This window comes from Botryllus schlosseri, chromosome 3, assembly GCF_051294905.1.
Source record: "Botryllus schlosseri isolate E-star chromosome 3, Bs_hap1, whole genome shotgun sequence".
Classification (NCBI taxonomy): domain Eukaryota; kingdom Metazoa; phylum Chordata; class Ascidiacea; order Stolidobranchia; family Styelidae; genus Botryllus; species Botryllus schlosseri.
The window spans coordinates 16372470-16394937 of NC_137238.1; the positions used below are offsets into that span (position 1 = coordinate 16372470).

General features: G+C 38.9%; 1 protein-coding gene across 3 annotated transcripts; it reads right to left on the bottom strand.

Annotated features, from left to right (window-relative positions):
* Positions 1–579: 579 nt before the first annotated feature.
* On the bottom strand, positions 580–22027 carry LOC145434943 (serine/threonine-protein kinase stk11-like). Of its 3 annotated transcripts, none has more exons than XM_080312169.1 (6): positions 21594–22027; positions 13544–13594; positions 10677–10727; positions 7397–7441; positions 3172–4017; positions 580–859 (listed from the first exon to the last, which is right to left on the bottom strand). In XM_080312169.1, exons 1-6 carry the CDS (start codon positions 21658–21660, stop codon positions 699–701), a joined length of 1221 nt encoding a protein of 406 aa, XP_080168295.1. In that variant the 5' UTR covers positions 21661–22027; the 3' UTR covers positions 580–698. The 3 variants fall into 3 exon arrangements, with proteins under 3 accessions (XP_080168295.1, XP_080168296.1, XP_080168294.1); XM_080312170.1 differs by lacking the exon at positions 21594–22027 and adding an exon at positions 15664–18101; XM_080312168.1 differs by lacking the exon at positions 21594–22027 and adding an exon at positions 14131–15555.
* Positions 22028–22468: the final 441 nt, after the last annotated feature.

The following is a 22468-nucleotide window of genomic DNA, read 5'->3' on the forward strand; positions in this document are numbered from 1 at the left end:
AGTGGCTGAATTCGTTATCCTCACCGGCAGACAGTTGTGACGCTAATGGATCCTTCAGACTCTTGAGACCTGGTGTAAAAATCCATAGTAGCGGAACACCATATGTACCATACTAACAACAACAACAACCCCTGAAATAAACAGGCCCATTTAATCGTTTTCAGAGCCGGAGCTGGAGTCGGAGCAGTGGCAATAATGCGGCTACGGAGTCGGAGCTGAAATTATTCTATGATAGAAGAAAGCGCCGAAGCCAGAGCTGGAGCAATGCAACATTTACCACTGCTCCGAAGCCCTGGTTACAACTGCTATTGGGCGTTAACATAGGACTAAACTACAGCACGAGACTTGCACCAATACACAGCCGTGGAGAACTCTAATTAATATTACCTGACTGAGAGCTTATCTATGATTATCCGATTGAATATGAGCCGAGGATTGCCTCGGGGCGATTGCGCAGAAAATGCAATCATGACGTTCTCACCATCCTCACTAACGCCAACGGAATAACGTGACCTCCGACATTTCATGGCGGTAAACTAGTGACTTGAAATTATTTATCCTTCACAAACAGAACCCAAATATATTTGATTTATTTATTGAACGAATCTTATCAGTATATTTTCCGAAAATGATACATGTTTGAGTACAATGGCATCGAGTTAATAATTACTGAATCAGATCATATCGCGAACGCGACCTTAGATCGGATACACTCTCATCGGGCGTATGATCTTTGCGCGACATGTGGGACATTCGTCGAGACGTGGAGCACAATCAGGACAAACATGTACATGCCCGCATGGAATGAAAGCTGTGGTCGCTGCGTTCCCGTAGCAAATGATGCATTCTCCGGAAACAACTGAAAGTAAATTGATATATGTAAGTTAACAGAAGTCGAACTGATGATATACACCAAGAGGGTTGTGTCATAGTGTCCTATATGGTGTAAATGCACAATCGCAATCAGTACTGCAGTAGCTTTCGATTGATACCCGTTTTTATTGAATTTCGCGTTCGACAAGTTGGTCAAAAATTACAGTCAAATTGTCTTTAGCCAAATTGAAAATATGCCGTGAACCAATTTCCCTGAGCCGTGAGATTTACTTGTGTCCACAGGCACACCATATAAGACGTTATGGTGGTATACTCAGGTTGAGTGGCGGGCGGGCGCCTAAATATGCCATATCACTGCCACTAACGACTCTGTAGCGACAGCTAGACGTCGCATACCATTCTATCAAGTAGGTTATTACATTCCATTGCGTATCTCTTGAAATGAGATATGCAAGTCTTCTGTGTGGAATTAACCAGCTCCGTTATTATATATTCCATATCAGTGGTTCTTAACCGATGTTTATTTTAAAACTAGCGGTTATGTGTGTCAGTCCGGCGGGTTTCTTTGGGGTGGAGACACATACTCAACTCATACATATGACTTGTGATAATACGCCCGTCTTGGCTATCATTGGTTGCAAGTATAAATCCAAACAGTATTCGCATTGTGACTGCGATTTTTGTGGTGGTACTTCGCGTGCAGTGGCGTACACAACAGATGTTGGGGTTCGAAATAGAAATACCGTCCTTCTGAAATGCCAATTTTATATATATATTATTTATCAGCCCATGTGTAATTAAGGAACTAGTATTCACGATGTTGCGCTTCGACTGAACCAATGGTTTTCAGCATTCTTATCTTCGTGGACACCTTTCGGACCGTCACGAACCCCCGAAGACCGCCACAAACTTTTAATTCAAATTTAGCTCAATTATCGTGGAATCGTCATCTGTCTTGTGCAAATAATAACCGTAGGCTTACTGATGAACAGCAACAAAATGACTTTTCTCGAAAATAAGATTATACTTGTTGACGTCTATTTCTTCAAAGCGAATTCTGCAATTGCATTTCTTGAAATAAGGTAACTAGTAATGAAGCGAAACTGCCTCGTGATTTTCCGTATTTAAAATAAAAATAAAAATTAGCTTATCAACTATTTTGATGTTTCGCGGACCCACTGAAAATGCTTCGCGTACCCCCGGTTGAGAATCACTGGACTAAGCGTAAACAATACGATTGCAATTTTCGAAGTGAAGTCTTGCATTTATGAACTGACATTACTGACATGAAACAGTGGATATCATACTGATTTGAAATTATTATTCATTACAGTGTTTTTAGCTTAGTCTGAGAATAGCATTTTAATAGTTTTGTTCTGGTAACACTCTGTTCATGCGCAATTTATTTTATGCACCAGCAATCTATGGTCTCAGTCATGAATGAGATATGTAGACAGATATGTATTGTGGTCGATTTTTGTTCTTATGACGCTCTGAAAATTCGGGATTTGCAGGTTAGCAAAAACGATCCACAGGTAGGCCTATAAGTAAGGTTAATAACCATTAGTACATATCTACGTTTGTATCAATTTATCGTGCTGCGGGACTTCCCACAAATCAGAGTTCCCATTCAGGAGCAAAGTTATCTGCGTATTGTAAAATGATCTAGCCAAATCTAAGCCCAATGAAATTCAGACAAATCCCAATCAACCGTTCGAGTAGCAATGTAATCTATTCGACCCAACAAGTGAATTGCTTATTTAAAAAAATGCAATCATAGCTATTATAATATAGATCGTACTTTAAATAAATTCACGAAACGCAGTTTTATCAATTGCGGCATCAACAGAAAACAGGACGTTCGATTTTAGTGTCAATGTGGTTGACTTTCGAGGCCAGCTTGACCCTGTTTGGTCACGTTTTTGACAGCGGAACCATAACATCCTGAAATAAATTTTTATATTCCAAAATTTGAGAAATTTCTGGTTCATGTGAGTTTTTGCATGGTGTCTCGCGGTCAAAAAAATGTTGTCTTCTGGACCCCAAAAGTACCGCCGACCCGGGTTTGAGGACCACTGATATAGATACACCAAAAGAGCTTCTTGGAGGAACAGAGCTTCCATATACAATGGAATAGTACATTCATATGGAAATGAACCCGAATATTTTCGGCTCGTCATTATTACACTCGTCATTACACTCGTCAATGGTAATCGTGAGAAACTATAGTAGAGAATTCAAAATAACGTCATACATCAACAACTGCATATCAAAATATAGCTACAACAGACAATATAACCGTTTACTACCTGTCGTATAGAAGCCAGCATTACATACCGCGAGTTTCATTGAGGAAAAATTTATGGTGTCGTATATCCTCAACAGATGGTCGATCTCCCGCATCTTTCGATAGCATCTGAGTAAGTACATCAATCAGCTGGTCTTTTTTCTCGCGAATTCCTACACCGACGTTTGAAAGATCCAGCATTTCACCGCGAATAATATTGGCTCTCCAAAAGTTCCAATTACTACCGTAAGGATGTTGGCCTTTGCTGATGAGTTGGGCCAGGACGATGGCAAGGGAAAAGATATCAACCACTTTGCTTATTCTTACAATACCATCTCGATACGTTTCTGGTGCGCGGTATCCATCTGATCCTACCCCCTTTCTCGTCTGGATAACCTCCGCCGCTCCGTGGAGGATCTCTTTGGTTATTCCGAAATCAGAATATTTAAATGTTTTGTCCTGGATTACGAGAATGTTATCCGGTTTGATATCTCTGTGAATCAATCCGTTTCTATGTATGTATTCAAGTCCACCGAGTAGTTGTTTGGATATGAGAATGAACGTTTCAATTGACAGGTATCGGTCCTTGCGCTTTTCCATGAACTTTTCCAGATTACATTCGCACAGCTCCATAATAATGTACAGATGCGGGCCCAATCCGTTCGTCTCAATCTCATCAAAATCAATGAATTTCACGACGTTTTCATGATCCGGTTTCTGCAAAACAGCAAGTTCCTTCTGTGCGCGATCGGATTTCTCGATAATTTTTACAGCGACTTCCCGGAACAGACCACCAGATAGGAGTTCTCGTCCTTTGCGAACATTACGTCGCTGATTCAAAGCCTCGGCCTCGCCCATAAACGCCATGTACTTCTTCTCTTTTACCCATATGGCGTCTGGAAAATGAAAATTCAGAACTTCGAATTCGTAATTCGAATCTATATAAGTAATCGTGCTGATTCGTCGCCATTACTGTGGGAAGAAATGTCCCCCCTAATTTTGACAAGTGTGCGCACGCTCGCCAACTCACTGCACAGACCCGTGGATAGCAGCGCGTAACGACTAATGGACAGGTCCTCAATTCGGATATTTTGTGCGCAGCTTAGATTTTCTGTGCGCAGAGACAGTGTTAGCACTGCGCATTTAAATACGTGCGCAGCTTAGAGGGAACATTGGTGGGAAGTATGGCACTAAAGCGTCATTAACTGGTGTAGAAACTACGAATTATCACGTCACACTGTGCTTGGTTCAACGTATCATTTCCTCCATTCTAAAAAAGCATATTTATGCAATATTAACACTGACTTTCCGGATGTGACATTTGTTAAATAAAATGGGTATCAATTGAAAGCTACTGCAGCACTGACTACGAAAGTTTAAAATTTTATTTTGCTCTCCTGGTTATGTAACCCATGTAGTCCCGCATTTTCCATTGTTAAAAAATGGCATTGTGACGAAAAAGGTCGTCAAGAAGTATCGTGGAGAGTTGCGTCTCCTGTTAGAGCAAGGGCGGCCAACCTCTGGCCCGCGAGTACCTTTCGAGTGGCCCCCGAGGTAATATTCAAAATTTGTTATACTATCAAAAAGATATTTATCCATATAATTTATTGTGAACTTGCAAGGTCAACCAAAAATTGATTAGCCTAACAGTGACAGTTGCTGAAATATCAGTTCCGACAAATTATCGTAGTCGTATATTATCATGAAGTAGAATATTTCACGGCTGGTATTATTTGACCTGAAATTTTTCTTAGAATTTTAGCGTTATTCATTGTCACTCGATTTCATAGTTTTAGCATTTGTGCCCTCTCCAGAGTTGAGTCTAACTATATTCGCAATTATGTCGTCGAATATGCGACTTTGCGTGTGCACTCAATGAAAGATCGTCGGCGATGAAACCTTGGCACAAAATGATAGACGGATGTTCGCCGGAACCATCAATATTGATATGTCCATTTGTTCAAGCGCGCAATAACCCTGTCCTTGCCAAATCAACCAAGCGGTATACAAAGACAACACGGAATATATGCAAGCAACAATAATATTGATTGTATCCATTTGTTATCTTTGCGAAATGTTCGCGCTTCGCGCGGCCTGAGCAATAATGTGCGCAGACATAATTGTTGTTGAATTTGATGCGTAGTGAGATAAGTCTTGTTTGCACCGTTACCCAATGCGGTTCGATGCTATCGGACGACTAATAAGTGGCCTATGCGCAATGGTTTGAAAATCTCGTGTGGCCCTTTGGCCACATTACCATTACGATTGTATCAATATCCATGTTGAGAGAGAGAGAGAAAGAGAGAGAGAGAGTATTTTTTTTCATTTAACCAAAATACATAACAACACACGGCAATAATAGTGGTACAGAAAATTTGCATGCACAGTATTCGGGATTAGATAGGAATAATCGATACGACCTTGAGGGTCAACTAGTTTGATCACACCTGCATCAAACAGGTACATTCGACGCTATACATTCTGGCTGTAGCAATGTTAATTAAAAAGAAAAAGAAAAGAAAAATTAGACGATGGTGGAAATTGAACAATGAAGTAATGTCTGGCGAGGTAGGGCAACAGTGTTATTATAACGACAGGAGGAGATTAAGTAGGTCGTTTTTGAATCTATTACACCATGTAACAAAAATTTAGTTGAGCCGATTTTTTGATATTTCCTATACCGTATTCCTTAGTAAAACATGTTTCTGGCATTTATTTGTCTCAAGTGTCGTTTAATTGTTATTTTAAGCTTTTAAAGCTGCCTGCACCATGTTTTTCTAGCTCCTGTATTGAAATTCCTGCTTACTGTGACGTCACATTGATCCATCATTCAATTCATATTAGTTGGTTGTTAGCAACAATCATCTTTTCAGTCTCAGTTAATCAGTATTGACTACACACAGCAAGCAAGCTCAAATTCCTTTTCGTCTTGTTCTGATTGTGGATCTGATTGTGGATCTAAAGATTGTGGATCATCATTAATGTCAACATCACAAATGTATCTGCCTGCAAGTCCGATTTTGATATATCTGTGGCCGGTATATCAGTTTGAAACAAATTATGCATAAAATATAGATAGAAGTACGGTTTATAATATGCTAATTAACTTCACTTTGGCATGAAGATTGGGGACAATGATAAAAACTGGGAATTTCATTTAATCTGCGAGACATGATGGGAACATGTGGAGGGATGTCTAAAGGAAGATCGGCATTCAATGTCATTTGTTATTGAAGAAGTTGAAGGGAAATTCCAAACCTTATAAAAGACTGTTATAGTTGTATGGGTGACATTCTTCCAAGGTTCAGAATAACTAAAAAATAAATTGACATTGTATATCCTTCTATGCCATCCACTCTTAAGCACCTGTTCCGCATTGCAGTAAGTTTTCACTGCCAAAACTATCAGGCAAAAAAAGCTCCAGAAGACTCGACAGGGCTCAAAGATACAGAAAATGACTCCGATAACGACTTCAACATTTCCTATATAGATATAAATCCAAAACCACACATTTGAACCAACACGAACTTGATGATTCTGACTCCAAGGTTGAAACCAGGGAAGGATGTCCTTCCACAAGAAAAGGGCATGAACGATTTTCATGGTATTCCGTAATACCAGCAGATTGCTCAGTTTATAGACCCAAATCATGCAAACTAAACCACTTTGGAAAATGTATGAAGTGTTTCTATCCTTTTATAATCTATGGTAGCCTCTATTTCTGTACATTCCTTCGTTTTCTTAGTGGATTTGTATGCCCAATAAGGTAGGCTATTATGCGTATTATTACAAGGCAATTTTGAGTAAAACTAGAAATCACAAAAATTGACATTTCTGAACGAATTTTGGTACATGACGTTATTTTTGGTCCATAATAAGAGAGGATTTCTCATTTCACAGACGCAAGACACGCAAACAAAACCACTTCTGACAAGTTTTAAAGTGTTGATTTGGTACTTGATGCATGAATAAGCTATATTTGTTCATATTAACATTTTCATTAGCGTTTTCTCACCTCAATCAATAATTTTAGTGATTAATACGGAGAAATTATGAGTAAAATCAAAGATTAGAGAAATTGACATTTCTTCAAATTTTGACCACTTCAGGAAAGATTTTGGTTATCCTATCATCCTATTATCATTTCGTGGAAGGATGATGCACCTCGCAAATTATAACAGTATCAGAGAAGGCTTGCAACGATGATGGTTCGAATTTCATATACAATTGCTTCATGGAGTGCAATTTCTTTAATGTAAAATTGAACGAACCCACCTATCTCCAACAATTTGGCCAGATGCTCTCGGTGACTTGCAATCTCTGAAGGAAATACAAAAATAATTCAAAATTATTGTCCTGAAAATTATAAAAATTCGTTTCAAGTAAATCGCACCTAAATTCTGTACCCAGCATTTGCAAGAGATGACTTAAATATAACACTGTTTTCAAATCGTACTTGCTTATTTTGATGACTTAGGCAAATGTGATCGACGGTTTCAACCTGCGTTAGTATATCGATGTCAACTTTTTCATCAGGCAGCAGTAGGGTTAACATCTGTAACGTGCGGTCAAGGGAGGGAGGTGAGGCATTGCCTCTCCCGTCGTCAGGTTGAGTCAAAGAAAATTGAAACAAGATGAATGAATGTAAAACAAATATGTGTATTTTCTATCGTTATATTATTGCATGATTGAGTTTTTTAAAATTTTGACACCGAAGATCAAGGAATTTGAACATTTATAGTTTATAAATATGACGCGAGAAACCAGATGAGGCCCACACGAGTCAGGCGTCACCCGTGATAGTGTAATTCATCATTAATAGCTCACAGTTTATACTTATACTTTAGTGCGAACACAGATATTTCAATTATATAATTTGTGTAACTATTAGGCTTCGTTTACGTCACATAAAATATAGTGGCGTAATGGCGTTTTCCCTCGTTAAATAGCTATTATTCAGCTACTTTTCCAGAAATGTCTGAACTCTGTCTGTGCACTTTTTACCCTACGTGGTTTCATGTCAATATCACCGAACAATTCCTAATGATGATAATGACAGCTGTCTAAACTAGGGCCGAAACACCACTTCGCCAGGGCTCCCCAAACATTGGTTTAGGGCCGCCATATGGTGATGAAACAAACATACATGGGATCGCCCTAGACCTCGTTTAAGGGCCTATTCATGTTTGACCCTACTTGTGAGCAAAATTTCTTATACTCGGTAATGAGTCTCTTTATTTGGAGTAATAGCGTGAAGCGGCAAAATTTTCTATAATTCATGATAGAATCAGTCAATAATATTGTTGATTGCACAGCAGATATTGCTATAATCTTTTATCTTCTCTCAGTCCACATAGTCAGATTAACGTAGGGTTGCCGTAGGTCGAGAATTTCTTGGACATGTCCGGAATTTCACTCTAAAACTGCGTCCGGGAGGAATTTCTAAAATATGCTCAAATGTCCGCAATTTTGAAGTAAGTTCATATAGAAATTTCCTAAATCAGCAGAAACAGTATTATTTTTTGACAGATTTACGCTACATGAAATTTTTCTTCGTCCTACGCGCGATTTAGTATCGCATGTGTTGGTTTTAATACTACCGCCCTCGCAAAAACTGCGTTCAAAAATAAATAAAAATTACATTCATTTACAGAAATAAGTTTAATTGGAATCGCAATTACAAGATAACGGTAAATTCATAGAGTCGGTAAAGGCCGTTTGGATGCTTTATTCAAAGATCGTGGTTCTAAACCTGGGGGTAATTTGCCTTTATTCTGTGGTGCACGAAGATTTTGAATGCAATCAAATCAGCTTCTAAAATAGGCCGTGGGTGAGTCGGAGCAAATGTGCAGACATTTAATTAGTAATCAGCTTATCAAATTTTGAGGTGGGCAACGGAGCATTTTCAAAGTGGGAATGGACTTGCGGCCATAATAGTTTGGAAACCGCCGGATGTGCGGTGTTTATATAGCTCAATGGTGGAGAGCGCACAGGCATTAGGCTGATGGATGATCTTATCGGTGTGACATGAACATGACTTAACGTTGTAGCCTACATGCAATTACGCTCCTTGCATTTTCGAAGTCATACTCCTCCACCAGCTCTGCCGCTAACTCTGGTCACGTAGGCGGAGAGAGGATCAAATTATATAGTAATATATGGAAGAACCAATATTATTGACACAATTCATTCAAATCATTTAACGACCAGATGCAGATAAAAAGACGATGCATATAGTAAGTCACAGAAGTTGCATCGATGGTGGATCGACGGTGGACCTAGGATCAATGTTTATTATGGAGAAAAAGGGAAGAAAAAATGTGACTTCGGCCCTGGTTACAACTTACAACACACAACCACGTACTCCTGAACCGGATCGTAACCACCTCTAGTCGATAGACAGAGCTTTGCTAGTGTGACGTCATATTGATTGACAATGTGCTCATACCTCATTTTGAAATACGCTAGTACGCGATAAAAGGCGTCCGGAATTTGTGTTACAAAAATGTGGCAACCCTAGATTAACGGCAAAGCTGAAAAGGTGCTGTCATGAAAATTTGAAGGGCCGTAATAATATTCAAACACAATCGAGTGGGCTCGTTAGTTAGTTGCTTCTTTACATGTTCCAATTTCATTACCTTCTATATTTGCTGTGTGAAAATATATTGAAATCACTCTAATGTAAAGAACTAAAAAATGCGCACGATTAGAAATTGGTGTTTCTTCGCTGCTAATATTTCCCTCTGGAATGGCATTTGCCTTGTGGGATTCAGATTGCCAGGACATGAAGATTCGGCACCAGGTATGTAGGCGCTAATAAACAATTTGACATCTGTATATAGCAGTTTTCGGTCAACATAAGTTCAGCCCTTTACAGCCAATGTTTTCTCGCAGCAGAATATTTTGGTATACTTATCGTCGTACCATAATGGTTTAAACTTTAAATGTCTTGGTGCGGCTCGAAGAGATAATGGTTGACGCTAAAATGGCTATTTGTACAATTCCATCAACACTAAATCGCGCGTAGCACGAAAATATTGAAGAAAATAGAACAAATCTTGACAAAATACTCTATTATTTCTGTTCATTCACTAAATAATTTTAGGCCCCCTTGAAGCTCGCCTTCACCCAATTGAGGGTTTTTTTTGGTGCCGCAGTTACGGTCCTAGTAAAAACAAAACACTGCCGGCACTTGTTTATAATTTGATCGACAAAAATTGAACATATACCACATTTGCTATCTTGAAGGAATTATCTACGTGATATAATTTCTAACTAAATATCTCAACTAATGTTAGAAATATGTTGAATAATACGCTGCAAGTAATTTTCCTAGGCGGCACGTGGGCCATGTATTTGACAGCTCTGTTATGAAACCTTCATATTACTGATACCGTGACGATAACGATAATCATATTATTACATCGTGGAATTATAATCCACCTCACAAGTTACAGCAGTATCGGAGAATGCAAGCAATGACGATGTTTCGTGTTACATTTACTCTTGCTCGCCTGGGTTGCAATTCAATACTTGTAACAGTGATCGAACTCACCTATCTCATTCATACGGACTCTCTCGAGATGATCACGGTAAGTTGCAATCTCTGAAATAAATGCAGAAAATGTCAAAATCAATTCCCCGCTCATGATCAAAGACCATTTCGAGAAATCTCACCTAATCGCACTTTTTGCGAGTGGTGTCCTTAAATTAACATTGTTTCCAAATCGTAACTGCTTATTTAAATGACTTAGGCAAATGTGATCGATGGTTGCAACCTGCGTTTGTATCGATGTCAACTTTCTCACCAGGCGGCAGAACCCTTTTGAAATTAGGTTAGTTTTCGCGAAACTGACCATCACTTTTCATATTCATACCGTGACCTCAGCAAGACTTAAATCTGGGCTGTTTCAGTTTAAAAGTTGGAGAACTATATCCCTCTACCGTTTCCGCCCTCGATCGACACCCCAAGACATGTCTAGGGTTTTTTAAAAGACTAAATAAACAAACTTTTTCTCTAAAAAATCTCATTCTCTTTCTCATTTTCAAGACTGACCCCCGGGATAGCGTCAGAGAGTCAAAAATGATGCATCAGTGCGTAGCCACCGTTGCCTGGTTTCGAACCAGCCGTCAACCATGGCCGTAAACCGCGCCGCTCGCCAGTTATCGAAAAATCAAAAATACATGAAAAATTTACATATGGGCGTGGTCAGTAAGTGGTCATAATGGTCAACTTCAAGATCAATCGGACCCCTACCGCCCAGTTAATGGCATGAAACAAGGTGGTATACTTTCTCATGTCGTATCCAACCATTTGCAGGCGTAGTAAACCAGTTTATGACTCATATTCGGTCACAAACTTAACTATGTTCTTGAAAATCACCGAAGCGTGACCACAATTACCAAACCCCTTCAGAATACTCATAAGAACAAGTATTGATGTTTAAAACGGCAAAAAATTACACAGAATACCGTACAAGTCGACTTCTGATGTTCTGTCAGAATGTCTGACTAGATTTCCCACTCGGAAAATATCTGGAAGTTTTAGGTGATAACCACTATTTTCTGCATGCGTATTTTCGGCCGAACTCCTTATGTAAGATGGTCGGTGCTCGAAAATTGTCATGCCTTATACCATCGAATTAGGTATCATATAAATCAGAAGATTGCTAGCTTTCCATACAAACCAAAACGAAGCCTCTAAGACGCACACCAATGAAGATATGACCAGATGAATTCGACCGACGCCTTCAGAGGCGTGGTATTTTAAGAGGGCATCTGTGACGTGCGGTCTCGGGAGGAAGGTGAGGCAATGCCTCTCCTATTGTCAGGATGAGTAAAAGAAAATTGAAACGTATTTAATGATTCATTAGTCAACAGACATTTAGGTGCCAAGAAAGTTTCAACGGTTTTGGGGTATTTTTATTTCGCTGAATCCAAAAATGAAATTAGTGGCTCTATTATTTGAAATATTCCATGTTTTGGTTTCAAAAAGTGTTATTAATAGGCAAATTTTGATATTGTTGAAAGTATCTTTGTGAACTACGGTTTTACAATCTTGGGCCATCATTAGGCTGTGTCTGAACGAGAGACAACCCCCGATTCCCCGATTCCAGTCTTTCACTGAATAAATTGTCAGGTTACCCTATATAACGCTGCACATCAACTTTGGTTCAATTCTAACAAGGATAGGACTCCGCAGGTCCAATTCAAAATTTAATTTATTAGGTAAAATAAAAAATTAAATTAGATTTTTTTGCCAACCCCGTGTAATTGTTGAGCTGTCTTCATAGACGATGTGAAACAAATTTAACTCAATTCCAACCAGTAAAAGCGGAGTTATTTCAGTTTTTAGTTGATATCCCACGGATTATCCACCAAGCAACGATAATCCGAAAATGCTTTTCCGACAGGGCTTCCAACCTTTTCGGTTAAGGGCCACATGAGATTTGGAAACCATTGCTCGGCCACTTGAATGTTGATAACTTTTTTCAGTCGTCCGAACGAACTGGATAAGGTAACGATGAAAAGAATTCTTATGTTACTACGAATTAGAATCGATAACAATTGTTTCATGAAAATTGAGTTTGCATCTGTACATAATTAACTAACTACCTAACCGCGCAAAGGGCGAAAGCTTTCGAATTTTAATGATTGAGTTCGGCTAATACTATTGTCGCTTGCATATGTCGCATCTATGTACCGCTGGGCCGATTCGTTAAGGACGTGGTTATTCGACGCTTGAACATATAAATATCGAATATTTCGACGAATATGCGTTTATCAATTTGTACAAAGGTTTCATCGCCGAACATCTTTCTGCAAATGCAGACGTGAAGTCGGATGTTAGACGACACGTTCTCTCATAATAATTGCGAATATGGTCAGACTCTATTCAGGAAATTGGCAGTAATTTTAATTTTTAATTATGAGGAGACTAAAAGCTAAAAAATGAGTGACAATAAATCGCGCGAACTGCTAAGACAATTATCCAATCAAATATATCTACCACAAAAAATAATACTAAATGGTCATGAACGAAGATCTATGAAAATTGTAGCTAGCCCCTGGCGTATACGCCAATGCGTCGGAACGAATATTTTAGTTATCTATATCCCAAATTTTGCAGTCAGGTGATTCAAAGATTTGGTTGGCCTTGCAAGCTCACAATGAAATAGCTGGGCTATTTATTATTTGATATTTTATCTAATTTTGAGAAGTGGCCCGCCGGCCACGGGTTGGACGCCTGTGCCATAAAGGAACATCCTATTATCATGTCGTGGATGGATGGTTTACATGTTACTCACAAGCTATAGCAGTTTCAGAGAATGCAGGCAATGATGATGCTCCGAAATTAATTTACTTTTGATTTCGTGGATTGCTGGATTGCACTTCATTCATTGGAATGTTTTACGAACCCACCTCTTCGTAACCTATCGATTTCATCCGGATCAGTTTGGTCAGATGCTCTCTCTGAAAAATAAATGCGAAATATTCAGAAATTATTGCTCTGATCATGATTAGAATTCATTTCTAGAAATTAGCATCTCAATTTCATACCGACTTTTTGCGAGAGATGACCTAGCTAGAGTTAATATTGTTGTCCAAATCGTAATCGCATAATAGACGAATAAGTCAATTGTGAGCTGTGTCTGGAGTCAGCTTTCTCATCAGGCAGCAGTATAGCATTTACATACTTAACTTCGTCCATGGTGTTCAGAAGTTGTCTTTCTACGTAAATAGAATTATGATCTTTCTTCGCCATTTCAATAGCGATTTGCTGGATACACTGCATTTGTATTTCAATTAGTTAAGTTTAGTTAGTCGTTGCCATATTTTGACAATTGAAACTTGTCACAACAGATATGTGCGTACTGATGAAAGCCAAGAGTCGGAAACTTCAACAGTTTTGTAGAATGTGTCGATAATTGGAAAAGTAATCCATCGATCCACAGAATGTTGTTAAAGGTGATCGTGGGAAAACGTTGGAAATATCTGTCTATACTTGCTTGCAATCACAGCTCCGAACGCACCGATCACCGTCGCACAACCAGCCGCGGCAACACCGATAACAGGGACAAGGAAGGGCAGAGGCATACTTAAAATATGCTATATCATTTTAAAACAACTCTAGGGATGTTCAGATTTGAAAACTTGTCAGGAAACTTCGATGCTTGTAACCCAAATGAAGGTTTAGTACATAAAAACACTTTATGAGCAATTTTGGTCATCTTCATCGTGATCTTCTATCTCGAAAAGCCCCCAAAGATCCACGGGGCAATTCTCCTTACTATTTGATCTGTAGTGTTGACCATGTCACCGGTTTATAGCTTTTGTGACGTTATCAGTCGTAGAGATGAGATATTGCAACGAAATAGGTATGTGTTCAACATTGTACTTAAATGCAGTTCTAAAGGCCACATGCATCTCCGTTTGGCTCTGCACAACCTGTCTATCATGTTCATTGGAATCATGTTTTGGTTGCACGGTTAACATCGGCTTGTTTAGGATAGGCTTAACATATTTTGGAAATCTAAAAAGAGGACACTTTTTCAGAAATTTGCAACTTGCAAAACCGGAGTAGAATTCCCCAAAACCGGTGAATTTTTCCCACTTTGCGATTGGTTGACTAAAAAAAAGGTCATCTTTTCCGCGCAGAGCTCAAAATACCGTTTTTCTCTCCACATTGCCAGGTGGATGACTGAAAAAAAGGTCATCTTTTCGCTCAGAGCTAAAATCACCGTTTTTCACTCCGAAATACCCGCCGGAGCATCACTTCTGCTAATTTACGGCATATCACTCGCAATTTGCTCTAAATCTGACCTAAATTTTCAAAAAAGAGGACAAAATCTCAAATAAGAGGACAAAAGGCCGTCCTCCGAGGACACTTTCAAAAAAGTCAAAAAAGAGGACAAATCCTCTTGAAAGAGGACGTGTGGTAAGCCTAGTTTAGGAACGTACATTGAAGAAGCACCGCTGGTTTGCAACCATGATTCCCTTAAACATGATAGACACGTTGTGTAGAGCAAAACAGAAATGAACGTGGCCTTTATTGGATTGCATTTAAGTAGAATTTCAAAAACATAGGTATTTTATTGCAATATCTCATCTCTACGCGACCCGTCTTAGACTGATAATGTCACAAAAGCTATAAACCGTTGACATGGTTAACATTTTAAGATCCACTAGTAATGAGAATTGTTCTGTGGATCTTTGGGGGCTTCTCCGGGTTGGAAGATCACGATGAAGATGACCAAAATTGTTCATAAAAGTGTTTTATATACTAAACCATTATTTGTGTCATAAGCATCGAAGTTTCATCACAATTTTTCAAATCTGATCAACCCTACTAAACACCAGCAGAAATGAATAGAATAATTTATAGAATCCCTAGCAAATTGATATAATTTTAGTAAAGCAAAATATCCTATGTGCGGGATTGACCTCAGTGAACTTTGCTAGAATGATGCATGCACATTGCACATTGCACAGGGCAAGCATTAAAGACATGCGTTAAGGTTCATAGTTACTGAGATACTGACCTTTTCGGAGTCATATTCACATCTATACAAACTAAAACTGGTAGCTCATTCAATTTAGGCATTGTTTCTTGTCCCATTATAAGACTTCATCCTCACGCTCGCAAGAAAGTATACCATATTCACAATTGAATCTAGGTATGGATTAATAGCTACATCAGGGATGGGGGTTACTATCAATCCACTACATATTGGCCGTCGTGACTTCACAATTCGTACTAAATCCTGTATTTGCGAAGTCAATTGCCGCATTATTTTACTGCGCTGCCACTGTCGGAGTGTGACGCCTACACACGGCGCAACGAATTACACATTATATTATTTCACTACGCTATCTTTTTACGCAACAAACCCGAAATCCTTGTTTCTTTGTGATTTCGGGGAATTATGGTAACCTGATATTTTTAACTTTCGAATTTTCGGAATGAGTGAAACAGTAGTTTTCATTTACTGCTATATGGTTATAATAAATTAGGAACCATATAAGATGAATTGCGCTATCACAGGTCAGGCCAGAATCGTCTGTGCCCCACCCATTTCTTCTTGCACTTTTTAACAATAAAATAGTAATTGCGCAAGTTTGTGCGTGAAAATTTTCAAAATTAGTCACTTATGAACATAATTAGAAACATACCAATAATATATATATGCTCAATTTGAGGAGAGATCACAAATAGTTTCAAAATATCCCATGTAGAATAAATTGAGTTTTTTACATTCATGAAAATGAATTAATTTGTCCAATTCGGGAGCGGGCCTATTCAAGTGGTATACTATCAACTATCTACGAGGTTTTCTGTCGTTCTGCCTGTCTGTGGAATGTCGCCACCCATGAAGATGTTGCTGGCGAGAAGCTTTCAATCATTATCTTATATTATCTTGGTACAGTATTGTTGAGCTAGTCCAAGAATCTTTTGGGCCCAGGAACAATTTAGATCATTCCGCCCAAAATTTCATTTGTAGTTGATCAGGAGCTGCCACTGCGCGAGAATTACAGCTAATAATCTCATTCTAGCACGTTTTCACGTCCCGTATAGCAGTGACGGGACGTTTCATCATATTATTAAGAAATAGAAAAGAGCAATATTCTGGAAAATCAATATCGCTTTCGGCTATACTGGATTTATTTTAGTTTCGTGATCATGTTGCGATTTGCAGTTCCGTCATGCATATTGTGATAGCAAGTTGAAATTCAAGGAATTTCCATCAGAATCTCCACTATTACCGAAAAGGGTACATTTAAAGCTGGGGTGGCCAACCTTTTTGCCATTCACGGCCCCTTGTCGATTATTTATTTAGCCCCCGGCCGCATTCCAGGTCATAGCCGCAGTGAACTAACTTGACTCCAAATACCCATTACCTATGTTAAACTTTTTATGTTCATTTCCAGTAGACTTCGTACTAGTATACTTTTTCATAGCGGCATACTATTGACACTGAAATCACGAGGGGTCGTGTACGAATAAATACTGGGACATGTCATGATCGCGCGAACCGCTAAAATGTTTTCAGAATCACGAATGAATATCGTCAATAATATTAGTAGTTTCACATATTAGCCTACTTATCAATTATCCGTTTTCAGCCCATGTGATCAGATTAGCCGGTAGCGAGTTGATGAAGGGGGTGATTTCGAAAATTTAGGGCAAGTTATAAAGGATGATGCATCTTCGGGTGGACCAATTGTTATTAGTCATGTCATTAGTTAGGCTACATGCTGCTATTTCTTGACCTCCAACCAGTATTGAAAGTATAGTAGAAACAAATTTCATTCGTGGGGAGCACACGATTCTTAGTTGGCATTTCAATATCGGGCGCATCATTTTATCTGCTGTTCACATCTGTAGCATATTGTAGGGCTCAGATTGCAAAGGACGCTCCTGTATTGAAATCGAAGAGAGAAATCGCATTGAATCGCGCGCAGCGTAAAAACGTTTTTAAAAATAATTAACATCTCTCAAATATTCGGGTTTAAATTCGCACATTACATTTGAATATCGACAGCCGTACAAAGTTCCTTCTACGGCTGCTGGTACTAACAAAAATATTATTTTTCGGTTTGCAATTCGACGCAGGCAGCAATATTTTCCTCCGCGAAACGCATTTGTACCACGTGGTGCTTAGACACGGTGCCAGCTATTTCGGTACCCGAACATATCAATATCGAAGGATCCAACTAACATCAGATGATAATTTTGGCCACGGCTTTATCGCCAGTGATCTTTTCGGCAGCACTCTTTTTGTGATCTAGCATGTTAGCCAAATTTTTTTACGTCTGGTGTGTCCTGGCGCGGCAATGGTCATCGCAGAAATGCCTATGATGGATCTACAGGTCAATGGTCGCAAGCGATGCTCTCACCTCTCATGATTGCGAATACAGGTAAACTGATGGCACAATAAAACCAAAAAGGCGTATAGTGTCACTGAAGCGCGAGATGAGCGATTAAAATTACAAAATCTAATAATTATACACTAAAGTACTCTATTTTATGTATTAATTAGCGATTAATTATGTCGAGCCACAATCGAGTTTAGTTCAAAAATAGTTGCCAGAAATATTTTGAAATTTGTTTTTTCTGGATCATTTTAATTATTTGCAACGTGCTTCGTTATCCTACAAGAATTGTCTTACGGACCCCAGTATGATCACGGAGACTAGTCTTGGAACCAATGCACTAGACTGGGTGGTCAACCTTTCTGCCATTCACGGCCGCATTTAGTCTACTGATGTAGCCTACGGCAGCATTCCAGGGCATAGTCGTAATGAGCTAGCTGGACGCCAAATGGCCAAGTTAGAGTGTATGTGTCCATTTCTGATGAACTCCGGACGAATCTATTTATTAATAAAAGCTTGCTATACGCACCCGAATCGGGAGTGGTATTTGGTTATGTAATAGGAAGGCTAATAGTTGCGCGATGCGCGAAAATTTTTGCAGATTTACTAGTGAATTTCGTCATTTATAATAATATTAGTAGTTTTACATATTACTACCCAACATTAATTACTTTCTCAGCCAATGTGATGGGTTTTACCGGCAGGCGTGATGGAGGGGGTGTTTTCGAAAATTTAGGGCAAGTTACAAATGATGATGCGTCTTCGGGTGGGTCGATTGTTATCAGTCACGTTGCTGCATGCTGTTATTTCTTTACCTCCTATGGCAACACATACTAATTGAATTACGTATCCACGGCCGCAGGTTGGCCACCCCAGCGCTAGACGAACACGAACGTGGACAGACATTTTGTACCATCCCTTCCATCTATCTATCTACTTATATAACATATTCTACTTAAACGTTGGATGCATCGACCATACTTCATTGATCTTTGAATGATCCTCATTTAATTCATAATCATTGACAGATAGTTATCACGAAAAACGTCTCATCTACACGCTAACAACTATTTAAAATAATGATCTCGCTACTACCCTATCTCTGCCTTATATACTATAGGTGTTGTTCTGAAAGGTTCACAGTTCGATGACATGTGTTTGCATTTTTGTTCGCTCAGCAATCCAGAGTCGTTTGCTTCGACTGTAACTCTGCTCTTGTATTCACATACGCACGGCATTGTTGGCATAACATCAATTGCATTGCATTATTAACAGCTTTGTAACATTATAGTGCAGAACTACGCAAGTATTTTATAATCACATGATAATCACATGTCGAAAAACGCCGAGAAAGTCCAAATATTGTTAGATCATTGCTAATATCATCACACTCTAATAATTCTGACGTTTGACTGACACCTCAATCAAACGTATACTTAGCTGGGTAAAATGCGAATTACGTTGGAAAAACGATATTGGTATTTGTTGCTGATGTTAAGCATATTGGCGACAGTACATATGACATATTACGAGCGAAACAGGGTTCTGAGTGCATTGTTGCATTTGGTGAAGAGCCGAGTCAGTCAATAACGATGCATGACAATGCAAACAATCAACGATAACGAGTTTAAAAATATTGTCTGTATATTTCCAGTCGCCAAAAACATATAATTGTATGCAGAGGGGATCAGTAACGAAGTGTTTCCACTTTTTCGAAGTACTCAAGTAGTTTTTCTCTACGCCTGGTACTTACTCAGGTAGATCTTTTGTCGCTACTTTTAATTCTACTTTCTATTATTTTGTGAACTACCTACTTACTTTTCGCTATTTTCAGTTTGAAAGGTAAAAGTAGTTTAATCTCTCAATAAGAAAGATAGCAGAAGAAATTCTGAGGCTGTTTTCACGTAGTACCAACCAATTTTCAATAAAGTCATGTAACTCCTAGAATTTTCGTTGCGCTTCGCGCACAGTAGATATGGAGTGACAAATATGCTCCAACGAAGGTATCGCGGAATATAATTTAGATACCGGGTTGCGTGGCTCCGTTCACACTGTATTGTCGCCCATATCAAATATGTCATCGCAGTAAGTATGGCCCCCATAGCGTTTGAAACTGCTGTTTCGCAATCTGGCAATTACCTGTTATATCTAGCAGCCGATACCTTGTCCTAATATTGAAAAGCGGACTTCGACTTTTTTAACGTTAGATATGTTCCAGCAGACGACCGTTGAATTTTTCTGGACAACAGACCTGAAATATATTTGCCGCTTTTTAGAAGTAGTATTTATATTTTTCTTTCAATTACGAGTATTATACATTGAGTTCTAATTGTGGTTTCCGTTTTTTTTTTTGTTTGGATAACATACATGTTGAAGTATAAAAGCAAGGGTAGTAATTCCTTATATTTCCAAAAGTAAAGCTATACATTATTTGGCATTTTTATTACCTGCAACATTTTTATTAACGTATACTAATCGCGCTAAGTGTTAAAGCCGTATTCGACCCAACTTCTCCGTATGGCTCCTCGACTGAACTAGGGGCCTTATAATATTGGGGAGTGCGCCATGCCATGATATTCTTTAAAACGGGGTGTTCGAGTAAACAAAGAATTAATATCGCATTTACATATAAATACTATCATTTACATCCCATGATGAGGACGACTGCTTATTCTGTCAAAAAATTGAATTCTCCAGGAATGCATCAATATGAATCAATCTCTCTACACCTTCCGCATGGCTCCATTTACAGTTTTCGAAAGTCCATGCGAACGAATTACGAATGTTTTCACAACTACTTACTTACTTGGGTAGATTTAAAGTCAGTCAATTCTACTTCTACTTCAAGTAGTTTTAGGTTGCTTATAGAAGAAGTATTTCTACTCGCACTTGAGTAGATTTTTTCGTCGCTACTTCCACTTCTACTTAAGTATCTTTCTTTACTATACTTTGACCAACTCTGATCGTATGTCAACATCCAGATAACTACTTTGAGAGATAGTTATATCTTAAATAGGAGCGAAGGAATCATCGAAATTCTTATGAACTAAACGTTGATCGCAGCTTGAATAGAATACAGAATGTCTTTATGTGGTCCATTGTTATAATTTGCGAGTCTCACATTTTTGGATCAGTGAGTAGTTCGTCTCGTGACCGGTCCACGGATCACAACTTGCCAACCACTGCCTTAGTATAGGCGTATACCAGTCTGCTGTTGCGTTACTACAACTTGTACAGGTGCTTCGTAGGCCATATGAATTCTCTGAACCGGGTCGTATGAATATGGCTTACATGGTATCAAAATATGACTGGCTATTGCCAACGCTTGAGACACGCAGAGAAGTCGTTAAAAATGTGACTTGATCATGAAAATATGCCGACCTTTGCATTGCACAACTTGGTTTGTTATCATGATAAGATGAGCGAGGCATTGGTTATTCTTGCACAGTTAATACTCGGGCAAAATAGGTAGAGGGGTGTGCGGTGCCGTAACAGCCGCACCCAATATATTTTTCGAATACTCAAATACGAATAATTTAAAGAAATGGATCTAGCTGTATTCGCAATTATAAATGAACGATATATTAGAGACCGTTACTTGTTTGCCGAAACTTTCCACATTGATATGTCTGCTCGTCGAAATCTTCAGCATCGAATACCCCCATCCTTCAAATCTGAGCTGCACAGCACAAATGCGATCCGCAGAAAAAATTATTCCATTCTGATCTGAAATCGCGAGCGTCACACATGTTCCATAGAACAGGGTTGCGTACAACTGGTTGTCTGGACCTTCTCCGCTTTTAACATGCCTGTAGAAACGTTGTATATAAACAACAAAATGCATTCATGTTGATATGTGAGGCGTGAGTCGCGAGAAGCTAATAAACTCCAGATTTCGGCACCGGTCAGAAAGTTTAAGAACTGCTGATGTGACGTAATCCAGGCTAGAACAAATAAGTCATATTTAGAACATGATGAAGGTAAATGGTCGTGGGTCTTTTAAAAAGCGATTAGTAGCTAGTCCATTACTTGCATTAATTTCATGTCGACATGTAGTTTCATGAACGACTATAGCCTAATTAAAGAGGTTGTCAAAGTTTTTCCAACTACTGCGTACCCTTCCGAGCTATCTGCATCTACGGCGCACCCCTTAAACATAATGTTGCAATTTAAAGACATGACATCACGGGATATGTAATTACAGTTTCAAACATCATTCCGCGGTGATGGTTGAGCTCGAAGCAGATCTACTTGTAACTATATCAGTGGTTCTAAACCGTTTGTTCCACTGAACACGGGTTCCGCGAGCTAGTCTTCGGGGTTTCACCGGAGATCAAGATATATAAAACTCGTGCATATGATTTCTGATAATTGGTTGCAGGCGTTTAGACGCGATCAGTGTCCTAATTATGAATGACATAGATCAGGCAATGTGCAGTGCATTACGCAGGCCATCTAAACCATATTCTTTTA

What these genes read in the sequence shown, in the direction of transcription:
- LOC145434943 (XM_080312168.1), bottom strand. Translation starts at nt 14,218, where the DNA reads ATGCCTCTGCCCTTCCTTGTCCCTGTTATCGGTGTTGCCGCGGCTGGT. An exon ending in GTTCGGAGCTGTGATTGCAA is followed by an intron (nt 13,595 to 14,130) that starts GCAAGTATAGAC and finishes TTTATTTTTCAG; the next exon opens with AGAGAGCATCTGACCAAACT. An exon ending in AGTCCGTATGAATGAGATAG is followed by an intron (nt 7,442 to 10,676) that starts GTGAGTTCGATC and finishes TATTTCCTTCAG; the next exon opens with AGATTGCAAGTCACCGAGAG.